Below are 19,851 nucleotides of genomic sequence, written 5' to 3' on the forward strand. Positions count from 1 at the left end.
CTAATAGGTAGAAACAGTGATCAAGTAAGGATGACCTTGGGGTTTTACTATAATGTGGGAATGATGAAATAATATTTATCTTATATGGAGAACTATTGCAAATTTGTAGCACACTGTTTGTAACGGAACGTTTGTAAGCCTGTGTGCTTATTGATTGAACATGTTACGTACTTTCCTTTTCGTCTTAAAACATGTACTTGGACATTAAAGTTTTTATTTGTGTATATTACATATAGAACAACGTGACTAGCATATGGACGATGGAGGAAATCTGCGTTTTAATAGAGCTAACGTGGGAATTTTATGTGCGCCCATTTAGCAAACAGTGTGATTTACGAACTAGAAACATCCCACAACTGCCGCTGGAGTGCGTTATCATTGCGTGTACCACGTTGGGGCCCACATACCGTATGCACAAGTCGCATCGTTCCTGAGCGTTCAGCAGCACGTTGAACTTGGCAAGCTCAACGTTAACGTTCGACAGCACGGTCCGTCTGCCGACGGCTTTAGCATTGTTGTTACAGTGTAAAGCATGCAACCCTGCGCAGATAGTCGGTCAATGCGATTTAAGCAACGTGCAGTCACTGAATTATTGACAGCAGAAGGTGTCACCCCAAAGGAGATTCATCAGAGAATGAGAACAGTTTATAATGATTGTGTTGATGTGAGTACTGTGCGTCGTTGGGTGAGTGTGTTGAAAGATGTTGAGGCGATAACATCTGACCTGCGTGGCAAACAAAGAGTTGGACGTCCTGTGGCAGCAACCACAGAGTTTCACAAGCAAAACGTTGACAGATTGATTCAGGGACGATTGTCGTATCACTCAGAGAGAAACTGCAAGCACAATCGGCATTTCACAAGAACGTGTGGGTCACATAATTGCTTTGCTTGGCTATCAGAAGATCTGTGCACGTTGAGTACCCCGGATGCTGACTCCTGAAATGAAAGCGCACGGACTTGAAATTTGCGAGGAACTCCTCTCGCATTACGAGAATGAAGGTGACGCCTTTCTCCATTCAACTGTTACAGGAGACGAAACGTGGGTACACCATTACGACCCGGAGACGAAACGTCAGGCTACGGAATATCGACACAAAGACTCGCCCCAAAAAAAGAAATTCAAGACGCAGCCGTCAGCTGGAAAAGTCATGGCCACAGTGTTCTGGGTTGGGTTGGGTTGTTTTGGGGAAGGAGACCAGACAGCGAGGTCATCGGTCTCGTCAGATTAGGGAAGGACGTGGAAGGAAGTCGGCCGTGCCCTTTCAACGGAACTATTCCAGCATTTGCCTGGAGTGATTAAGGGAAATCACAGAAAACCTAAATCAGGATGGCAGTGTTCTGGGACTCAGATGGTGTTATCCACGTTGATTACCTTAATCGTGGAACAAAATAAATTCAGAGCGTTACATCACAACGCTGCGAACTCTGAAACGGTGGCTAACAAGGGTCCGAAAGGAAAAGGGAAATGTTTTCCTGCAGCTTGACAATGCCAAACCAGACGCTTCACGTGCCACCCCAGCAAAACTTCAGAAACTGAATCTCACCACCGTACGACATCCTCCATACAGTCCATATTTAGCACCGTCTGACTTCCATCTGTTTCCGATAATGAAAGACGATCTGCGGAGACATTCTGAGAATATACGTTTGGAGCACTGCACTGTACACACAACAAAAAAAAGTTTTCCATCGCCTCGGTTCCGAGAGCTCCGGTACCTGTACAGAAAATTGGAATAGAGGTCAACATAAACGCCCACTTTATACCTCATGAAAACCAGACATTGTATGTTGTACCACCACACAGCGAGACCTTCAGATGTGGTGGGCCAGATTGCTGTACACACCGGTACCTCTAACACCCAGCAGCATGTCCTCTTGCATTGATGCGTGCCTGTATTCGTCGTGGCATACTATCCACAAGTTCACCAAGGTACTGTTGGTCCAGATTGCCCCACTCCTCAACGGCGATTCGGAGTAGATCCCTCAGAGTGGTTGGTGGATCACGTCATCCATAAACAGCCCTTTTCAATCTCTCCCAGGCATGTTCGATAGGGTTCATGTCTGGAAAACATGCTGGCCGTGTCGTTATCCTGAAGGAAGTCATTCACAAGTTGTGCACGATGGGGGTGCGAATTGTCGTCCATGAAGGCGAATGCCTCTCCAATACTTTGCCGATATGGTTGCACTATCGGTTGGAGGATGGCATTCACGTATCGTACAGCCGTTATGGCGCCTTCCATGAGCACCAGCGGCGTACGTCGGCCCAACATAATGCCACTCCAAAACAGCAGAAAACCTTAACCTTGCTGCCCGCCGGAGTGGCCGAACGGTTCTACGGGCTTCAGTCTGGAACTGCGCAACCGCTACGATCGCAGGTTCGAACCCTGCCTCGGGCATGGATGTGTGTGATGTCCTTAGGTTAGTTAGGTTTAAGTAATTCTAAGTTCTAGGGGACTGATGACCTCAAATGTTAAGTCCCATAGTTGTCAGAGCCATTAGAACCATCAACCTTGCTGCACTCGCTGGACAGTGTGTCTAAGGCGTTCAGCCTGACCAGGTTGCCTCCATACACGTCTCTGACGATTGTCTGGTTGAAGGCATATGCGACACTGATCGGTTAAGAGAAGGTGACGCCAGTCCTGCGCGGTCCATTCGGCATGTTGTGGAGCCCATTTGTACCGCTCTGCACGGAGTCGTGGTTGCAAAGATGGACCTCGTCATGGACGTGGGGAGTGAAGTTGCGCATCGTGGAGCCTATTGCGCACAGTTTGAGTCGTAACACGACGTCCTGTGGCTGCACGAAAAGCATTACTGAAGATGGTGGCGTTGCTGTCAGCATTCCTCGGAGCCATACCGTAGGTAGCGGTCATCCACTGCAGCACTAGCACTTGGTCGGCCTGAGCGAGGCACCTCACCGACAGTTCCCGTCTCTCTGTATCTCCGCCATGTCCGAACAAAAAATGGTTCAAATGACTCTGAGCACTGTGGGACTTAACATCTGAGGTCATCAGTCCCCTAGAACTTAGAACTACTTAAACCTAACTAACCTAAGGACATCACACACATCCATGCCCGAGGCAGGATTCGAACCTGCGACGGGAGCGGTCGCTCAGTTCCAGACTGTAGCGCCTAGAACCGCTCGCCCACCCCGGCCGGCCCATGTCCGAACAACATCTCTTTGGTTCACTCCGAGACGCCTGGACTCTTTCCTTGTTGAGAACGCTTCCTGGCACAAAGTAACAATGCAGACCCGATCAAATCGCGGTATTGACCGTATAGGCATTGTTGAACTACAAACAAAACGAGCCGTGTACCTCCTTCCTTGTGGAATGGAAATGAGTGTTTGGCGTCATTGGCCGGGAGGCCCCTCGCGGGGCAGGTCCGGCCGCCTTGGCGCAGGTCTTATTACATTCGGCGCCACATTGGGCGACCTGCACGCCGGATGGGGATGAAATGATGATGAACACAACACAACACCCAGTCCCTGAGCGGAGAAAATCTCCGACCCAGCCGGGAATCGAACCCGGGCCCAGAGGACGGCAATCCGTCACGCTGACCACGCAGCTACTGGGGCGGACCCTTGTGGAATGACTGGAACTGATCGGCTGTCGGACCCCCTCCGTCTAATAGGCGCTGCTCATGCGTGGTTGTTTACATCTTCGGGCGGGTTTAGTGACATCTCTGAAGAGTCAAAGGGACTGTGTCTGTAATACAATATCCACAGTCAACGTCTACCTACAGGAGTTCTGGGAGTCGGGGTGATGCAAAACATTTTCTGGTGTGTGTATTATAGTGAAACTTGGACTATGGGAAAACTGGAACAGAAGAGAATATAAGCGTTTGAGATGTGGTGCTGCAGAAGTGGGGTTAATTAAATAAAGAATAAGGAGGTTATCCGGAGAATAGACGCGGAACGACATATATGGAAAACACTGACAAGAAGAAGGGACAGGATGGTAGGACATCTGTTAAGACATCGCGGAATAACTTCTATGGTACTAGAGGAAGCTGTAGAGGGTTAAAACTGTAGAGGAAATCAGTGATTGGAATACATCCAGCAACTAACGGAGGATGTAGGTTACAAGCGCTACTCTGACATGAAGAGATTGGCACCGGAGAGGCATTCGTGGCGGGCCGCATCAAACAAGCTAGGAGACTGACGGCTCGTGGAATAAAGTCTGAACAGTTAAATAAATTATATGAAACTATTCTTGTTCGATGGGTTGGTATCGAGGGGTCAGTGACTTGACCACAGTGGCCACCAAAATTATCTCTACTTCCTTACTTGTTTTAAAGGCAGTGTCTTTCAACTGTGTCCTACAGTGGTAGATGATACGAAAGATAAAAGAAGTCAGCGAACCATGCCAGTTCAAGCCGATTCAAAAATTCTTCAGGATAGGCAAAGTGCACAAAGGCATACACTATTGTTCTTGGACCATGACTAAAAGTATTAACAGAAACAGAGAAACTTACATTTTCTACTAATTTTGCATGTTAAGTGACGGAAAAGTTTATTCATATTTGAAAGGGATTTAAAAGTTTTTCGCCCACTTATCCTATAAAACTCTTTATCTTTTCTTAAGCGATGATGAAATAATCTGCCCCAAGAAGAGTTTTTTTTTGGTATCGTCGAATTGGCGTCAAATAAAAAACAGCGCCTAACAGCTAAAATGTTCAATGTTCGGTGCTCTGTTCAGTGACAATAGTATTGTATCATAGTACAGTCTGAAATGCTAAAGTAGATTTCCTTGTCTTCATTTTTCGGTAGCTTCCAGCCAATGAAAGGTTCATCAGTCATTTCGGCCTCATCAGTTTGCCTAAAACGCATATTACCCGAAAAAGCTCACACGCATCGTTTTCGAGAGAAGATGCAACTAGCATACAGGATTTGAACAGAAATGCAGAAATGCTAGAAAACTGATGTAATGTGTTTTGGTTCATACTACCCAGCGGCGATCAGGACAATCTGTATTCACGTAAAAAAATTTAAATACCTGTTTTGGACAATGGTTAATCAAAGGTTATACCAGTCTACAAGCAAAAAGAAGCCTGCCGTCACGAAGGGTTCCCCAAGATGGGTCACAGGAACAAGCGTGTTCTCCAAAACATTGTTTTAAAAACCGGTAACTGTAACTGCGTAATTTCTGCATTAACAGCAAACCATGAATGGATAATACCAGATTTTTTAACTGGTATGATAATTTCGCACTACAAGTCTAGACCTGATTGAAGCCAAAGAGGTGAATCTGGTTATTCAAAATCCATACCACTATACAGTTACTGAACGTATGACGAAATATCTGCGAGCTTGTTAGAGATGTAATGTTTTGTTACGATCTCCGCATATATACGCACCTGCAGTGAGAGAGTTACACACCTGGTTGGTTTGTGGGACGCTCAACTGCGCGGTCAGCAGCGATTACACACCTCTCTCTGCTCCTCTTGTCACATAGACAAGGCAATTGCAGATGTTCCACAAATATTTTGTGTGAATGGTTTTTTCTAACCCATTTTTAATGGCGCGACGTTTGAAACATATGACTTCAGCTTGATAGTGTCTTGTGAGAACTCTTTTCCTTCCCTTTCCGCTGCCAGTGGCCGTTAGAATGGAGTGCGCCTGACTCACAACTTACACTTTAGACCTCGCGTTCTGTATGTGAAGTGTGATTTATCCATCTCATACTACACAATTTTCAAATCATTAGATGTGATGCGTAGGATACATGTCAAGTTTTACAATACGAAAATTTTAAGGAGAATACAAAAGTTAACATTATTTTATATCGATTTTTGAGATACAAATGCACAAATAATATGTAGTTCCCTCGTTCAAATTGTGAAACTGTTCTCAATGAATTCTTCAATAGTGAAATTGTAATTTTCCCCCGGAAGAATAAGTAGCAATCTTTCCAGTGAACCAAGCTCTATGTTAAGTGCATTGTTAACTTATTTCATTATACATTTTAGCGCCATATACTATGGATTTCGGGGATAGTGTTTTAAACAGAGTGTTGGAACTTTAAAATTATCTGTGTGGCGAGATTGGTAGTTGTAGTGGAAACGGAAAATGTCGAGTCTGTGTTGACTCTTGTCTACGAAAATCAACATTGCATATATATATTAAAAGAAGGAATGGATAATATTTTTAAATTCTTTAACAGTGGCGATAGGATTACTGTTGTTTGGAAACACACGTATTCCTAATTTTCTTTTTTTTTTGCTGCCTCTGGATCACGGGGTCCCGTGTTCGATCCCCGGCCGGGTTGGGGATTTTATGTGCTCGGGGACTGGGTGTTTGTGTTGTCCTCATCATTTCATCATCATCATCCTCATCATTCGTGACAGTGGCTAGATTGCATTGTGTAAACAAACTGGACTGTGTAAAAAGTGGGACATTGTATGGGAGCTGATGACCACGCAGTTGACCGCCCCACAAACCAAAGATCATCATCATCAGCTGTATTTCTCGAGAAGATTGCACCATAACGAATAATCCACCCAAAGTAGTAGCAGTGGCCCTTCTTTCTGGTGTCTATGTTTGTGGTACCTGACGAAATTCAATTTTTTTTTTTTTTTTTTTTGCTAAGTAATATCTATGTACCTTCCAATTTAGATTATTGTCAAGATTTGGGCCTTAGAACTTGACATACACTCCTGGAAATGGAAAAAAGAACACATTGACACCGGTGTGTCAGACCCACCATACTTGCTCCGGACACTGCGAGAGGGCTGTACAAGCAATGATCACACTCACGGCACAGCGGACACACCAGGAACCGCGGTGTTGGCCGTCGAATGGCGCTAGCTGCGCAGCATTTGTGCACCGCCGCCGTCAGTGTCAGCCAGTTTGCCGTGGCATACGGAGCTCCATCGCAGTCTTTAACACTGGTAGCATGCCGCGACAGCGTGGACGTGAACCGTATGTGCAGTTGACGGACTTTGAGCGAGGGCGTATAGTGGGCATGCGGGAGGCCGGGTGGACGTACCGCCGAATTGCTCAACACGTGGGGCGTGAGGTCTCCACAGTACATCGATGTTATCGCCAGTGGTCGGCGGAAGGTGCACGTGCCCGTCGACCTGGGACCGGACCGCAGCGACGCACGGATGCACGCCAAGACCGTAGGATCCTACGCAGTGCCGTAGGGGACCGCACCGCCACTTCCCAGCAAATTAGGGACACTGTTGCTACTGGGGTATCGGCGAGGACCATTCGCAACCGTCTCCATGAAGCTGGGCTACGGTCCCGCACACCGTTAGGCCGTCTTCCGCTCACGCCCCAACATCGTGCAGCCCGCCTCCAGTGGTGTCGCGACAGGCGTGAATGGAGGGACGAATGGAGACGTGTCGTCTTCAGCGATGAGAGTCGCTTCTGCCTTGGTGCCAATGATGGTCGTATGCGTGTTTGGCGTCGTGCAGGTGAGCGCCACAATCTGGACTGCATACGACCGAGGCACACAGGGCCAACACCCAGCATCATGGTGTGGGGAGCGATCTCCTACACTGGCCGTACACCACTGGTGATCGTCGAGGGGACACTGAATAGTGCACGGTACATCCAAACCGTCATCGAACCCATCGTTCTACCATTCCTAGACCGGCAAGGGAACTTGCTGTTCCAACAGGACAATGCACGTCCGCATGTATCCCGTGCCACCCAACGTGCTCTAGAAGGTGTAAGTCAACTACCCTGGCCAGCAAGATCTCCCGATCTGTCCCCCATTGAGCATGTTTGGGACTGGATGAAGCGTCGTCTCACGCGGTCTGCACGTCCAGCACGAACGCTGGTCCAACTGAGGCGCCAGGTGGAAATGGCATGGCAAGCCGTTCCACAGGACTACATCCAGCATCTCTACGATCGTCTCCATGGGAGAATAGCAGCCTGCATTGCTGCGAAAGGTGGATATACACTGTACTAGTGCCGACATTGTGCATGCTCTGTTGCGTGTGTCTATGTGCCTGTGGTTCTGTCAGTGTGATCATGTGATGTATCTGACCCCAGGAATGTGTCAATAAAGTTTCCCCTTCCTGGGACAATGAATTCACGGTGTTCTTATTTCGATTTCCAGGAGTGTAGTTTGCCTCTGTGGTATCCTGACTGCACCAGGTTAGTTCTGTTTCATTCTGTTCTAATGATTTTGCTTCAGATTTCTTCATTTTGTTGTCTGTTGCATTTAGTCTAAGCCCATTTTTAAGGAACCAACATTCAAGTTGTTCTAAAATATTTTTGACACGTTCTGGGATTATTTCACGAACGTCATTTGATATATCGCCAGGAAGTAAAACTGAATGAATATCTACTGCCTTCGATAGTAGCTTCAGAAGAATTTAGTACGAAACCATATTTCTGAATTAAGTCACGAAATTTTATGGATAAACTGCTTTCAGCTAAAACATTTAAGTTGAAGTTTGTTGCGATCACGCCTTTTTCCTTACTTTATTTCTTTAGTTTCTCTAAGAGAGACTGAAATTTGGCTAAGAAAATTTTGTTTCAGCATTTCCAGGCATGCTGTAGATTGCAGGATTCAGATCACTTAACTTTACACGGCGTCTGTCAAACACACTTTCTTCATTCAAATAGTTAAAATTTTCTCTACCTTTATAATTTATTGAAGAAGCAACAAGAATGCAGGAGCCTCCATGAGACGTATTTCTCCTACAAAACCTGCCAGTTATCTTAAAATTGTTAATACTATTTAAAACTTTTATTCAGTCTTCTGACCAGTGTTCATTTAGGCTGATGATTTGGATAGATACACAATCTGTATGTAGAATTTTAAGTTCATCGATTTCAGAATATTTAAGCTCGGTAATTCTGCCGTTAAGCCATTGATATTCCAGTGCATCAGTAGAGTATCTTTTTTATTGTTGACTATTGTTTCATATGGGCCCTTCATTTACTATTCACGCATTGTCTTTTCAATTTGTACCTTTAATTTGTCACCCCCAACTGACTGTGTTAGCTTCTCTTATTTGTGTAGCATTTTACACACGTCTACAAACATTTTCGTTAAGTAGACTCTAAGCTACTGTCGTGTAGATCACCTTTTCCCAGACATTTCTCACTCACAAACTTATTTATTTAAATTTGGTTTCGCAGGACAGAGCGGATCAGGTTATAATTGTGGAAAGGGGCCAAAATCAGTTACTGTCAGTTGCACAAAACATACAAACTTTATTTTCCTAAAACATTTAATCACACATGCCCTTAAAAGCGTTAAAAAACAATACGGTTGAAGGCCCGAACACAAGTTATTAAAATTTCCTTAACGAATACACACGGCCGAAGGGCTTAGTTACAAAATTTTACATAAAAACTTAGCTGAAGGCCACACACAGGAGATAGAAGAACTGAGGGCTTGAGGACTGGATAACAAGAATTTAAGACAGAGAAGAAAATTTTAAAAGGTTTTAAGCAAGTGACTTTTCAAATATTAAGACGGCTGAAGGCCGTATCTTAAAATATTTCACGCAAAGATCGGCTGAAGGCCGCATACTGAACATAGAACAATTCAAGGCTTATGGCCTGGATAATTATTAGGATTTCCAATGGACAAAACCTCCCTTTTTAAAAAAAAGTAGTTTAAGCAAGAAACTTCAAAACTTTAATTTAAGACTGCTGAAGGCCTTGTCTTAACATTGAAACAAACTAAATTAATAGACGGCTGAAGGCCTTGCGCAATACTTGAGACTAAAAGAAAATCAAAATCTAAAACAACAGAACATTGGTGCTCAGAAGCGCTCCAAGGGTCGGCCTGAGGAGGTAACTCTAACATAAGTTTAGGTGAGACAGGTAGCCAAGCATAATACTAAATAATCGGTTGCCAACCCGGCGCAGGGATGGCTGAAGGACCGACCAACAACCTAATCAATTTCCTGCCCCCAACCAACAGCACGACAACGGAAAAATCCGCGAGGACGAAGATACCAGCAGCACCACGTCTTGAAAATTGGCGTCTAAATACAGTCAAGACAATAATCACTCAAAAATATGAACAGCACCAAAGACTGTCAAACTACACGCGGTACGGACAGCATCAATACGGCGAGGAAAAACTAATTGCGGAACACTACGCTAATGCCTTCACCGCGGAGACTTCCTCGGTGCTCTGTCCCAACAGACCGACTGCCTACTCCAGTACGCAGACAGCATTAACATAACTGCTCAGTCGAAATTACACAAGCTAGACACAATTCCACGAAAACACTTCCACAAGAACCCGAACAATCGTAAAAGCAGTCACTGTGGAACAACCAGGACGAATGACAAGTCGACACACAGAGAGAAGCCGAAGCGGTCGGCGACCAAATATACGTCGTCCGATGAGACGACCGACCGAACGTCCAACCAAGGTCGTCCCCAGTCAAGTTGCGTGTGTCAGCAACAGACGGGCGAGTCTTGGCTGTCCGGGCCTCACTGCAACTCCATCCCGACTCAACTCCATGTCTGTTGAGAACTCGGAGACACGGCGACCCGGCAACACTGATTCGGACCCAACCATGCAGAGGGAACACTTGCCCATTGGCCATCCGACATCTCTGCACAAGGAAGGAACCCCCCACGTCCGGCAAGATAACCAACTGACGAGGTCCAGAAACGGCAAAAGACCAAAGATACGTCACCCATGAGACGATCGACCGAACGACCAAATAACGGTCGTTCCCGCTCCAGTCCATCGGACAGTGCATGTGTGTCGCCAGCGATCGGCGAGTACTGGCTGTCCGGACTTCACTGGCGCTGCGTCCCGACTGAACTCCCCGCACACCACGACCCGGAAATACTTGCGGTCCCTCCAAAGATAGTACGACAGTGCTCTTATCGATAGCGCTGCTGCTGCCACTCACGGGCAGGCAAGCCAGCAACTTAGTGACTCCAGTAAATCGAATAGAAAACGAGACGGCAGTACCGCAAAGACAAGATGTCAAGCAATAAACAGCACGAACACGAACCGCGCACTGCTCATTTATGTCAATGAACATTGCCCCAAGCCTTTCACCCTTTTCCCTAATATCACTGTTTATTCTGTTGACGTAAGTGTCATTTACCGATCTTGTATGAATAATACCACCAATTACCAGCGCGGAGGTTGCGTACACAACAGATCTCCTGAGTCACTCACGATTTCTTTCTCACTGTTGCTGCGACAGAGTTTGAGCCCACGTGGATTAAAAAATCTTTAGAGCTATCGGTACTTTCAGTTTCAGCCGTGCTTTTTTCATATTCAATACTTTTTTTAAAAGTTTGTTTCGCTGGTGGGATCGAATTCCAAGCTGAACATTAGTTTTACAGGCTGGCACAATAAAGTGTTTAAAGAAGAATCGCCCATTATCAGGAAAGCATTTTTGTTAATTTTCATTGTAGCACTTACACGTTTGTCCTTTTTATCATAGGTAACCGTTTTCCATTTATATTTGTCGCTTGATATTCCATCGACGACATTGTCTGTATCACACGTATGCGAATTTTTACCACTTTGCTCTGTACCGGTAATCGGTTGCTTCCCAATTACAGAGCTTTCTTTCACTAACTAGTTTAGCATTTGCTTCTTTTACATTAAAATTCCCATTTCATCGTTTCAGTGGCACTCTGATGCAATTTAATGATATCTCCTTTCGTGCTCACTGTACACGAGTTCAGCCGCTTCAGAATGTAAACGTGAACCTAAACGTACGACCATGTAGAATCATCTTTTAGGAGTTTTAAATACACATTCGCACACTTTTCGTGTAGCCAGCAACTACATTTCACACAAAAGATACGTTTCGCGATGCATACTGAACGCTCGCTACTCTACTAACTATTTAATTTAACCTTTTTAGAGGACTGAGATGTTCGTTGCATTCTTTCATCGGCGCAATCTTGCATATGTGACGCCGTCGTTCCAAGTATACGTATATATTTTGTATATAATTTAACGCGTTGGCGGCCAATCATCTCTTCAGTGCGGTTGCACACAAAGCACAGAGTCTTATGGGAAATGGGGAGGTGCCGCTAACAATGAGACTAATGACCAGGAGCGCCACATCACTAGCGTGTGGTATAAATTGAGAGTTTGGGTCAGACGGGAGGCATGCTAGTGTAGTCCGTGTGGTTGTAGTAATCACTGTGTCAGGATGGTGTAGTGGTCAACCCATCTGCCTAGTGAGCGGGATGGGGTCTGATGGGAGTAGTAGTCCATGTGGTTGTAGTGACCACTGTGTTGGGATGGCGTAGTGATCAGCCCACCTACCTAGTGAACGGGATTGGGTCTGACGAGAGGCATACTAGCGTAGTCCATGTCGTCGTATGTGACCACTGTGTTGGGATGGCGTAGTTGTCAGCCCATCCACCTAGTGACCGGGAGACCCGGGCTCCAATCCCAATATGACATAAATTTTCAACTTACTCCGTTGATATAAATCAGTTCCCACTGGCAGATAATGTCTTTAATATTTTTTGGCTTGATAGTACAGGGTGGAGCAAGTAAAAGTGGTCCGGACGAGTGGATACGATTGGACGTGAATGCATGCATATAACCGTAGCCCATGACACGCACACTACCTTAAGCCCACCACGTGATCCACATCGGTTCAGAGAGTAGTACGGGCTGTGTCAGTATGCAACGGGGCGATGGCACTCACAATGGAGCAGCGGGTGTTCGTTGTGAAAAGTTACGTGACAACAAAGTCGTTGGCAGTTGTTTTCTGACAAGTTTAATGGTGTCAAAGAGTGCCATGCAACGCTTAGTCCGAAAATGACGTCAGACAGGGCCTATTTTGAACAAGTCAAAAAACATCCCGCACTGTGCCCGCAAACCAGAAAATGTGGATGCAGTTCATCAGAAAACTCTTCACCGGCAGATCAATCCGACGTTCAAATGGCTCTAAGCACTATGGGACTTAACATCTGAGGTCATCAGTCCCCTAGACTTAGAACTGCTTAAACCTAACTAACTTAAGGATATCAAACACATCCATGCCCGAGGTAAGATTCGAACCTGCGACAGCAGGAGCAGCGCGGTTCCGGACTGAAGCGCCTAGAACCACTCGGCCGGCACTCAATCCAACGTCTGTCGCAAGAGACCGACTTATCGCGTCGATCATGCGGACGAATACTCCACCTGGACCTGCACTCTGGCCGCGGCCCTAGCTGGCCACCCAGGTCACCTGATCTGTCAGTGTACGATTATTTTGTGTAGGGAGCCCTCAAGTCTAAAGTGTATCACAACAAACTTCATTGGCTTCAAGAACTGTAGCAGAACATTTCAAATGAGTCTGCAGGAATTCCAGCAATTTGCTGAGCATGGCCCAATGGTACCAAGAGATGAAAGGTGGTCACTTTCAACATCTGCTATAGTAAGGTTAATACAGTATTTCCTTTCTTCTGCTGTACTTCTTTGCGTCCTAGAACTCCATTATCTGTAGCACTTTTATTTGTCCCCAGTATATTCTGTTACGCTATTAGACGGAATAATTCTCGATATTCCTATCGAGACGAAGACTCACCATATAACATGGAAGCCTTCAATCTGCGAAAGCCTCAAAATGGTTCGATCCCAAGGAAAGAAAATGTAAACAAGAAGACTAGAGCTTAAAATGTCGTCATCGCTGAAGTCACTAGAGGGCAGCTTTAGCTCATAAGGGGAAGGCCCCAGACACAGCCAACCGATTCGGCTCAAATTTGGTGGGTCGCTTGTGTACAACCTAAAACGAAGGGCTCTAAGATATTTTTGAGAAAATCACCCCAAAAGGTTATTACGAGGAATCGACTCAAAATTGGCGGGATCAATAGACAATTGCAAATAGGGCATTTTATCGTCATCAGATATGGGATCCGAAAACGCATACTTTTCCAGAAATCGAGGTAAGAAACTTTTACAACTGCCCCTTCTGTACCCATATGGTAAACGCATTTCGCCGGCAGCACCCATAGCGCAACGGCCAAGGCAACTGGTTGGAAATCGGAGAACCCGGGTTCGAATCTCGAAGAAACCTCGTGGATGTTATTCTTTTCGTTTGTACTGTTCCATATCTCAATTGATAGGGATAGGAGGGTTAATAAGGTAAGTAATTTAATAAGGAATGATAATAATAACGTAGGCAAACTAATTTCCCCAACGCCGTGAGTTAGTAAAGTATTAAACTTTTAAGCTTTGTCACATGGAAACAACTCCGAGTAAGAGTGCTGCGAATTCCTCACGAGGGATCACAGATAGCCAACCGCGCGACGCTTGTTTGCAGCGAGGCACGGGACAGAATGCACGCGGGGAGAGTTATGTTGTCCCGGTTGCCTCTCCGTCATATCATAGTTGTGAACCTGGAAGAGTGAAGGTGCCCAGCACGAGCCTTATAGAAGTCAATCGGAAAGAGTTGCTTTCCGTCATTAGGCTGCCCCCAACCTCGCGGGTACATGTAGTGATTTTTCCATTGTTAATGCGCCGAATGAAATACGTTTTGTGAATGAATACAGTGTTCTTCCGTAAGTAACATACGACGAGTACTATATGTAGTTTGTAGTAATTAGCTCGTCTCTTTATGCCGTAGTAACTAGTTATTGTTTGTTGTGTCATATCTTTCAGGTGCATAATCTGAATAATGGAGGACCAGCGCTGTAATATACAGACGATGGCAAGCGGGAAGTTACCCACGCTGTGGTTTGGTTTGTAAAAGCGTTGCAAGACAGATGCATTATCAATGCACTACCGGAAGCAGGCAGTTCTGTTTCTCGGCGTTCCAGATTGATAGGAGCGGTTATCGTCGAGCGATTTTTGGGGCTGACGAACGAAATGACTTTTGTTGATACTGAAGTACTGTACCATGAAGACGAAGCAGACGTGTCAAGTTTGAGACGAACCGGTTGGCCGTGTCTGAGGCCTTCCCCTTACCATGATCGCTACTGAATCCAGCCCAGTTCCCCTCTCCCCCCTCCCCCCTTGCCCGTGAATGATACAGCAAAACCACGGAAAATATATATGAGGGTTACCGGATACAGATTTGAAACTCACTCAGCCAGGATAAGCTACCACTTCGCTAGGTAATTCAGGGTCAGCTGCACATAATATTGTCTGCAGAGGCAGTGTGATTTCTCGATGGTGATTTTGTGACAAGAACATAGCAAAACATTGTTGCACAATATCTAATTACAATAGAAGAGATTCGTCAGTTTCAACAAGTGTCACAGTCTACCTGTATTTCTGCACACAACTACATGATTAAAGCGATTTCACAGCTCTACAATAACTTTATTATTTGAGATATTTTCCCAATGCTTTGCACACATATACAAAAACTCAAAAAGTTTTTTTAGGCATTCACAAATGTTCGATATGTGCCCCTTTAGTGATTCGGCAGACATCAAGCCGATAATCAAGTTCCTCCCACACTCGGCGCAGCATGTCCCCATCAATGAGTTCGAAAGCATCGTTGATGCGAGCTCGCAGTTCTGGCACGTTTCTTGGTAGAGGAGGTTTAAACACTGAATCTTTCACATAACCCCACAGAAAGAAATCGCATGGGGTTAAGTCGGGAGAGCGTGGAGGCCATGACATGAATTGCTGATCATGATCTCCACCACGACCGATCCATCGGTTTTCCAATCTCCTGCTTAAGAAATGCCGAACATCATGATGGAAGTGCGGTGGAGCACCATCCTGTTGAAAGATGAAGTCGGCGCTGTCGGTCTCCAGTTCTGGCATCAGCCAATTTTCCGCGGGCTACGCGTGAAACTTGCCCGCACGCGTTCAACCGTTTCTTCGCTCACTGCAGGCCGACCCGTTGATTTCCCCTTACAGAGGCATCCAGAAGCTTTAAACTGCGCATACGATCGCCGAATGGAGTTAGCAGTTGGTGGATCTTTGTTCGTCCTGAAGTGTCGTTGCACTGTTATGACTGAGTGATGTGAGTGCATTTCAAGCACGACATACGCTTTCTCGGCTCCTGTCGCCATTTTGTCTCACTGCGCTCTCGAGCGCTCTGACGGCAGAAACCTGAAGTGCGGCTACAGCCGAACAAAACTTTATGAGTTTTTCTACGCATCTGTAGTGTGTCGTGACCATATGTCAATAAATGGAGCTACAGTGAATTTATGAAATCGCTTTAATCATTTGTAATAGCCCTGTAGAAAGCATTATCATCAGTCTATGATATTCTTCTCGAAGGCACTGCGTCAAAAGCAAAATTTTAACAAACACGTTTCAGAACCGTCAAGAAAGAATATTGAAGGCGCATGAGCATATTCTACCAATATTCTTGTAAAAGTGTGGTGATGAATAAATTTACTACATGTACCACATCTAAAGTGGCAGTAGTGTCTGAAGGCACAACAGTAAAGCGTCTCACGACAGGATGGCCCCCACTCTCCCTCCCAATCTATTATCCTCTCCCCTTCTCTCCACCCTCTGAAACTCAGCCTCCTGCAACACTATCTCATGCTCTCATGCTTTCTCTGGCTACATGTTTCTGACATAGTGACAGTATGAGAGAGAAGAGCGAATAGGAAAGGGTCAAGGGTCGAAGATCAGCGTGAGAGTAGATGTAGGAAAGAAGGGCGAGAGGGAGAGAGAGAGACAGAAACAGAGAGAGATAGGTAGAGAGAGAGACACAGAGAGAGAGAGAGAGAGAGAGAGAGAGAGAGAGAGAGAGAGAGAGAGGAGGAGGAGGGTGGCTTGGGGGGCGGGAGGGAAGAGGTGAGAGGTGAGTGGGAGAGAGGGGGAAGTAAGTAGGAGGGAGAAGAGAATCAGTGATCGAGGAACGAAGTTCATTCTGAATCGTAACGCTGGTTAGTTGCGACTGTAGAGAGTGGAAGGTAGGAGTCAGAGATAGGAGAGGGAGAAAAGAATGAGGAGGAATGAGAAGAGGAGGGGGAGGGAAGTGATCGAGAGAAAGTGAGGGAAACATAAGATTTTGGAAAGCAGAGGGACTAGAGACGAGAAAATGGGGAGAAGAGGAAGAAGAAAGGACGGGGAGCGAAAAGAGAAGACAACGAGAAGTAGGTGGTGGATGGTAGAGAGAGATAGAAAAAAGAAAAAAAGAAACTCATAGAAATAGTAAAGGAGAAAGAAAGACAGTTGAAAGGTGTGCCATATTAGTTCAAATGGTTCAAATGGCTCTGAGCACTATGGGACTTAACATCTGAGGTCATCAGTCCCCTGGAACTTAGAACTACTTAAACCTAACTAACCAAAGGACATCACACACATCCATGCCCAAAGCAGGCTTCGAACCTGCGACCGTAGCAGTCGCGCGGTTCCGGACTGAAGTGCCTAGAACCGCTCCCCCACAGCGGCCGGCGCCATATTAGTCACTTAAAATCACAACACGTAAGTGCTACGTAGAGAACACCATACAGGGAAAATCATAGTCAGTAACAATGGAATCGCTATGTGCTTGATGAAAATTATAACAGTCATGAACATAGTGGTGTAATTATTACCGAATACTGTACGTTTCTGCTATAACCAAAAGATGAAACTCGAAATTAGAAACATTACGTAAATTATAGCATGATTCCTACATTCGAACAGATATAATAAGTTGATACGCAATTGTCCATAGTTTGCTCTACTGGGACAGGTATTACCTCACTCAAAGAAACAGTCTGAAGAATCATAATGTCACCAACAAATTGGACACTGTACTGCGACTCAAAATAATGAAAAATGTTTTATTTTAATTTACATATTACACTGAACTGAAAACATTAACCATTATCGCCAAGGAGTATAATACGGTGACAGCCTGCATTTATTCTGAGTGTTTCTAAGAAACACTTAAGCGCACATAGAAATAATCATTTTAAGCCTTATCATTTTAAACAGAACTTTTAACAAAAAAGATTGAATTCACTTTTTACTGACAAGCAAATCATAGTATGGAAAGTCGTAAGTTTTTTTTTTTTTTGTGGGTAGATGAGGAGGACGTTGAGGGGTGCTTGTAAAAGAGATTCTTCTTATTCATGACCTTCCAAAGGGTAGAACTGAGGCATGAACAAATTAGAAAGAAATATACGTGAGACGGCGTACCAGTGTGGTTTGCAAAGGAAACGAGTTAATTTCTACAGATATGTGTATCCGAAAAACGTTTTGTCCCCGAAGTGGAGCCATAGCTCCGTTTTTCTTTTCCTTTTTCCGAACCGCACTTCAGGGGTGAAAACTACTCACCGGAAAACAGTTGAACAAAGTGTACTAAGCTGAGTAAGTGTTTCTTGTCCAAGAAAACACGGTTTTCTGTTACAAGATTAAACTTGTCCCTTGTGTAGTGATAGTGCTCCCCAGTTTCTCGCACCCGCCCGTTTTGCTCAGCGAAGTATCTACATCTACATCTACATTTATACTCCGCAAGCCACCGAAGGGTGTGTGGCGGAGGGCACTTTACGTGCCACTGTCATTACCTCCCTTTTCTGTTCCAGTCGCGTATGGTTCGCGGGAAGAACGACTGTCTGAAAGCGTCCGTGCGCGCTCAAATCTCTCTAATTGTACATTCGTGATCTCCTCGGGAGGTGTGAGTAGGGGGAAGCAATATATTCGATACCTCATCCAGAAACGCATCCTCTCGAAACCTGGCGAGCAAGCTACACCGCGATACAGAGCGGCTCTCTTGCAGAGTCTGCCACTTGAGTTTGCTAAACATCTTCGTAACGGTATCACGGTTACCAAATAACCCTGTGACGAAACGCGCCGCTCTTCTTTGGATCTTCTCTATCTCCTCCGTCACCCCGATCTGGTACGGATCCCACACCGATGAGCAACACTCAAGTATACGTCGAACGAATGTTTTGTAAGCCACCTCCTTTGTTGATGGACTACATTTTCTAAGGACTCTCCCAATGAATCTCAACCTGGTACCCGCCTTACCAACAATTAATTTTATGTGATCATTCCACTTCAAATCGTTCCGCATGCATACTCCCAGATATTTCACAGAGGTAACTGCTACCAGTGTTTGTTCCGCTATCATATAATCATACAATAAAGGCTCCTTCTTTCTATGTATTCGCAATACATTACATTTATCTATGTTAAGGGTCAGTTGCCACTCCCTGCACCAAGTGCCTATCCGCTGCAGATCTTCCTGCATTTCGCTACAATTTTCTAATGCTGCAACTTCTCTGTACAGCATCATCCGCGAAAAGCCGCATGGAACTTCCGACAGTATCTACTAGGTCATTTATATATATTGTGAAAAGCAATGGTCCCATAGCACTCCCCTGTGGCACGCCAGAGGTTACGTTAACGTCTGTAGACGTCTCTCCATTGATAACAACATGCTGTGTTCTGTTTGCTAAACACTCTTCAATCCAGCCACACAGCTGGTCTGATATTCCGTAGGCTCTTACTTTGTTTATCAGGAGACAGTGCGGAACTGTATCGAATGCCTTCCCGAAGTCAAGGAAAATAGCATCTACCTTGGAGCCTGTATCTAATATTTTGTGGAAGAAACGTGCGTAGCTTACCCAGGACGAAGAGGCCTCCTCCGAGAGCGGCCTTCTGGTTGACGGTGAGTAGGAAGGGCCTCGCGCACGCGATGTCCACTGGCCACATGGCTGATGCTGCCGCCGCTGCTGCTGCTGCTGCTGCTACAAGACTGACGGCCAGCCCTGTAACTGAGACACGAGCTGGGAGCCCAGAAACCGGAGACCGACCCGTCACGGCGGCCGCGCGCTCCTCCACCAGAACAGCGTCACGCCACTGTCTCCCACACATCTCAACACGACACTAGCGGCGTCGTAAGCGGTGGCGTATCTGCTGTAATCACGCAAAATCTTCCTTATTACCTTCGTTCAGCGGTTATACAGAGTGATTCAAAAAGAATACCACAACTTTAGAAATTTAAAACTCTGCAACAACAAAAGGCAGAGCTAAGCACTATCTGTCGGCG

At 45.5% G+C, this 19,851-nt stretch overlaps 1 protein-coding gene across 1 annotated transcript in view; it reads right to left on the reverse strand.

Moving 5' to 3' along the window:
* The window catches only part of LOC126190912 (visual pigment-like receptor peropsin), a 173,063-nt gene extending 153,524 nt beyond the window's left edge, over nt 1-19,539 (reverse strand). The window contains exon 1 of the mRNA XM_049931542.1: nt 19,427-19,539. Coding sequence (XP_049787499.1) covers nt 19,427-19,514 — 88 coding nt within the window. The 5' untranslated portion in view covers nt 19,515-19,539. The remainder of the gene's footprint in view (nt 1-19,426) is intronic.
* Between the last annotated feature and the right edge of the window lie 312 nt (nt 19,540-19,851).

Source organism: Schistocerca cancellata, chromosome 6, assembly GCF_023864275.1.
Source record: "Schistocerca cancellata isolate TAMUIC-IGC-003103 chromosome 6, iqSchCanc2.1, whole genome shotgun sequence".
NCBI lineage: Eukaryota > Metazoa > Arthropoda > Insecta > Orthoptera > Acrididae > Schistocerca > Schistocerca cancellata.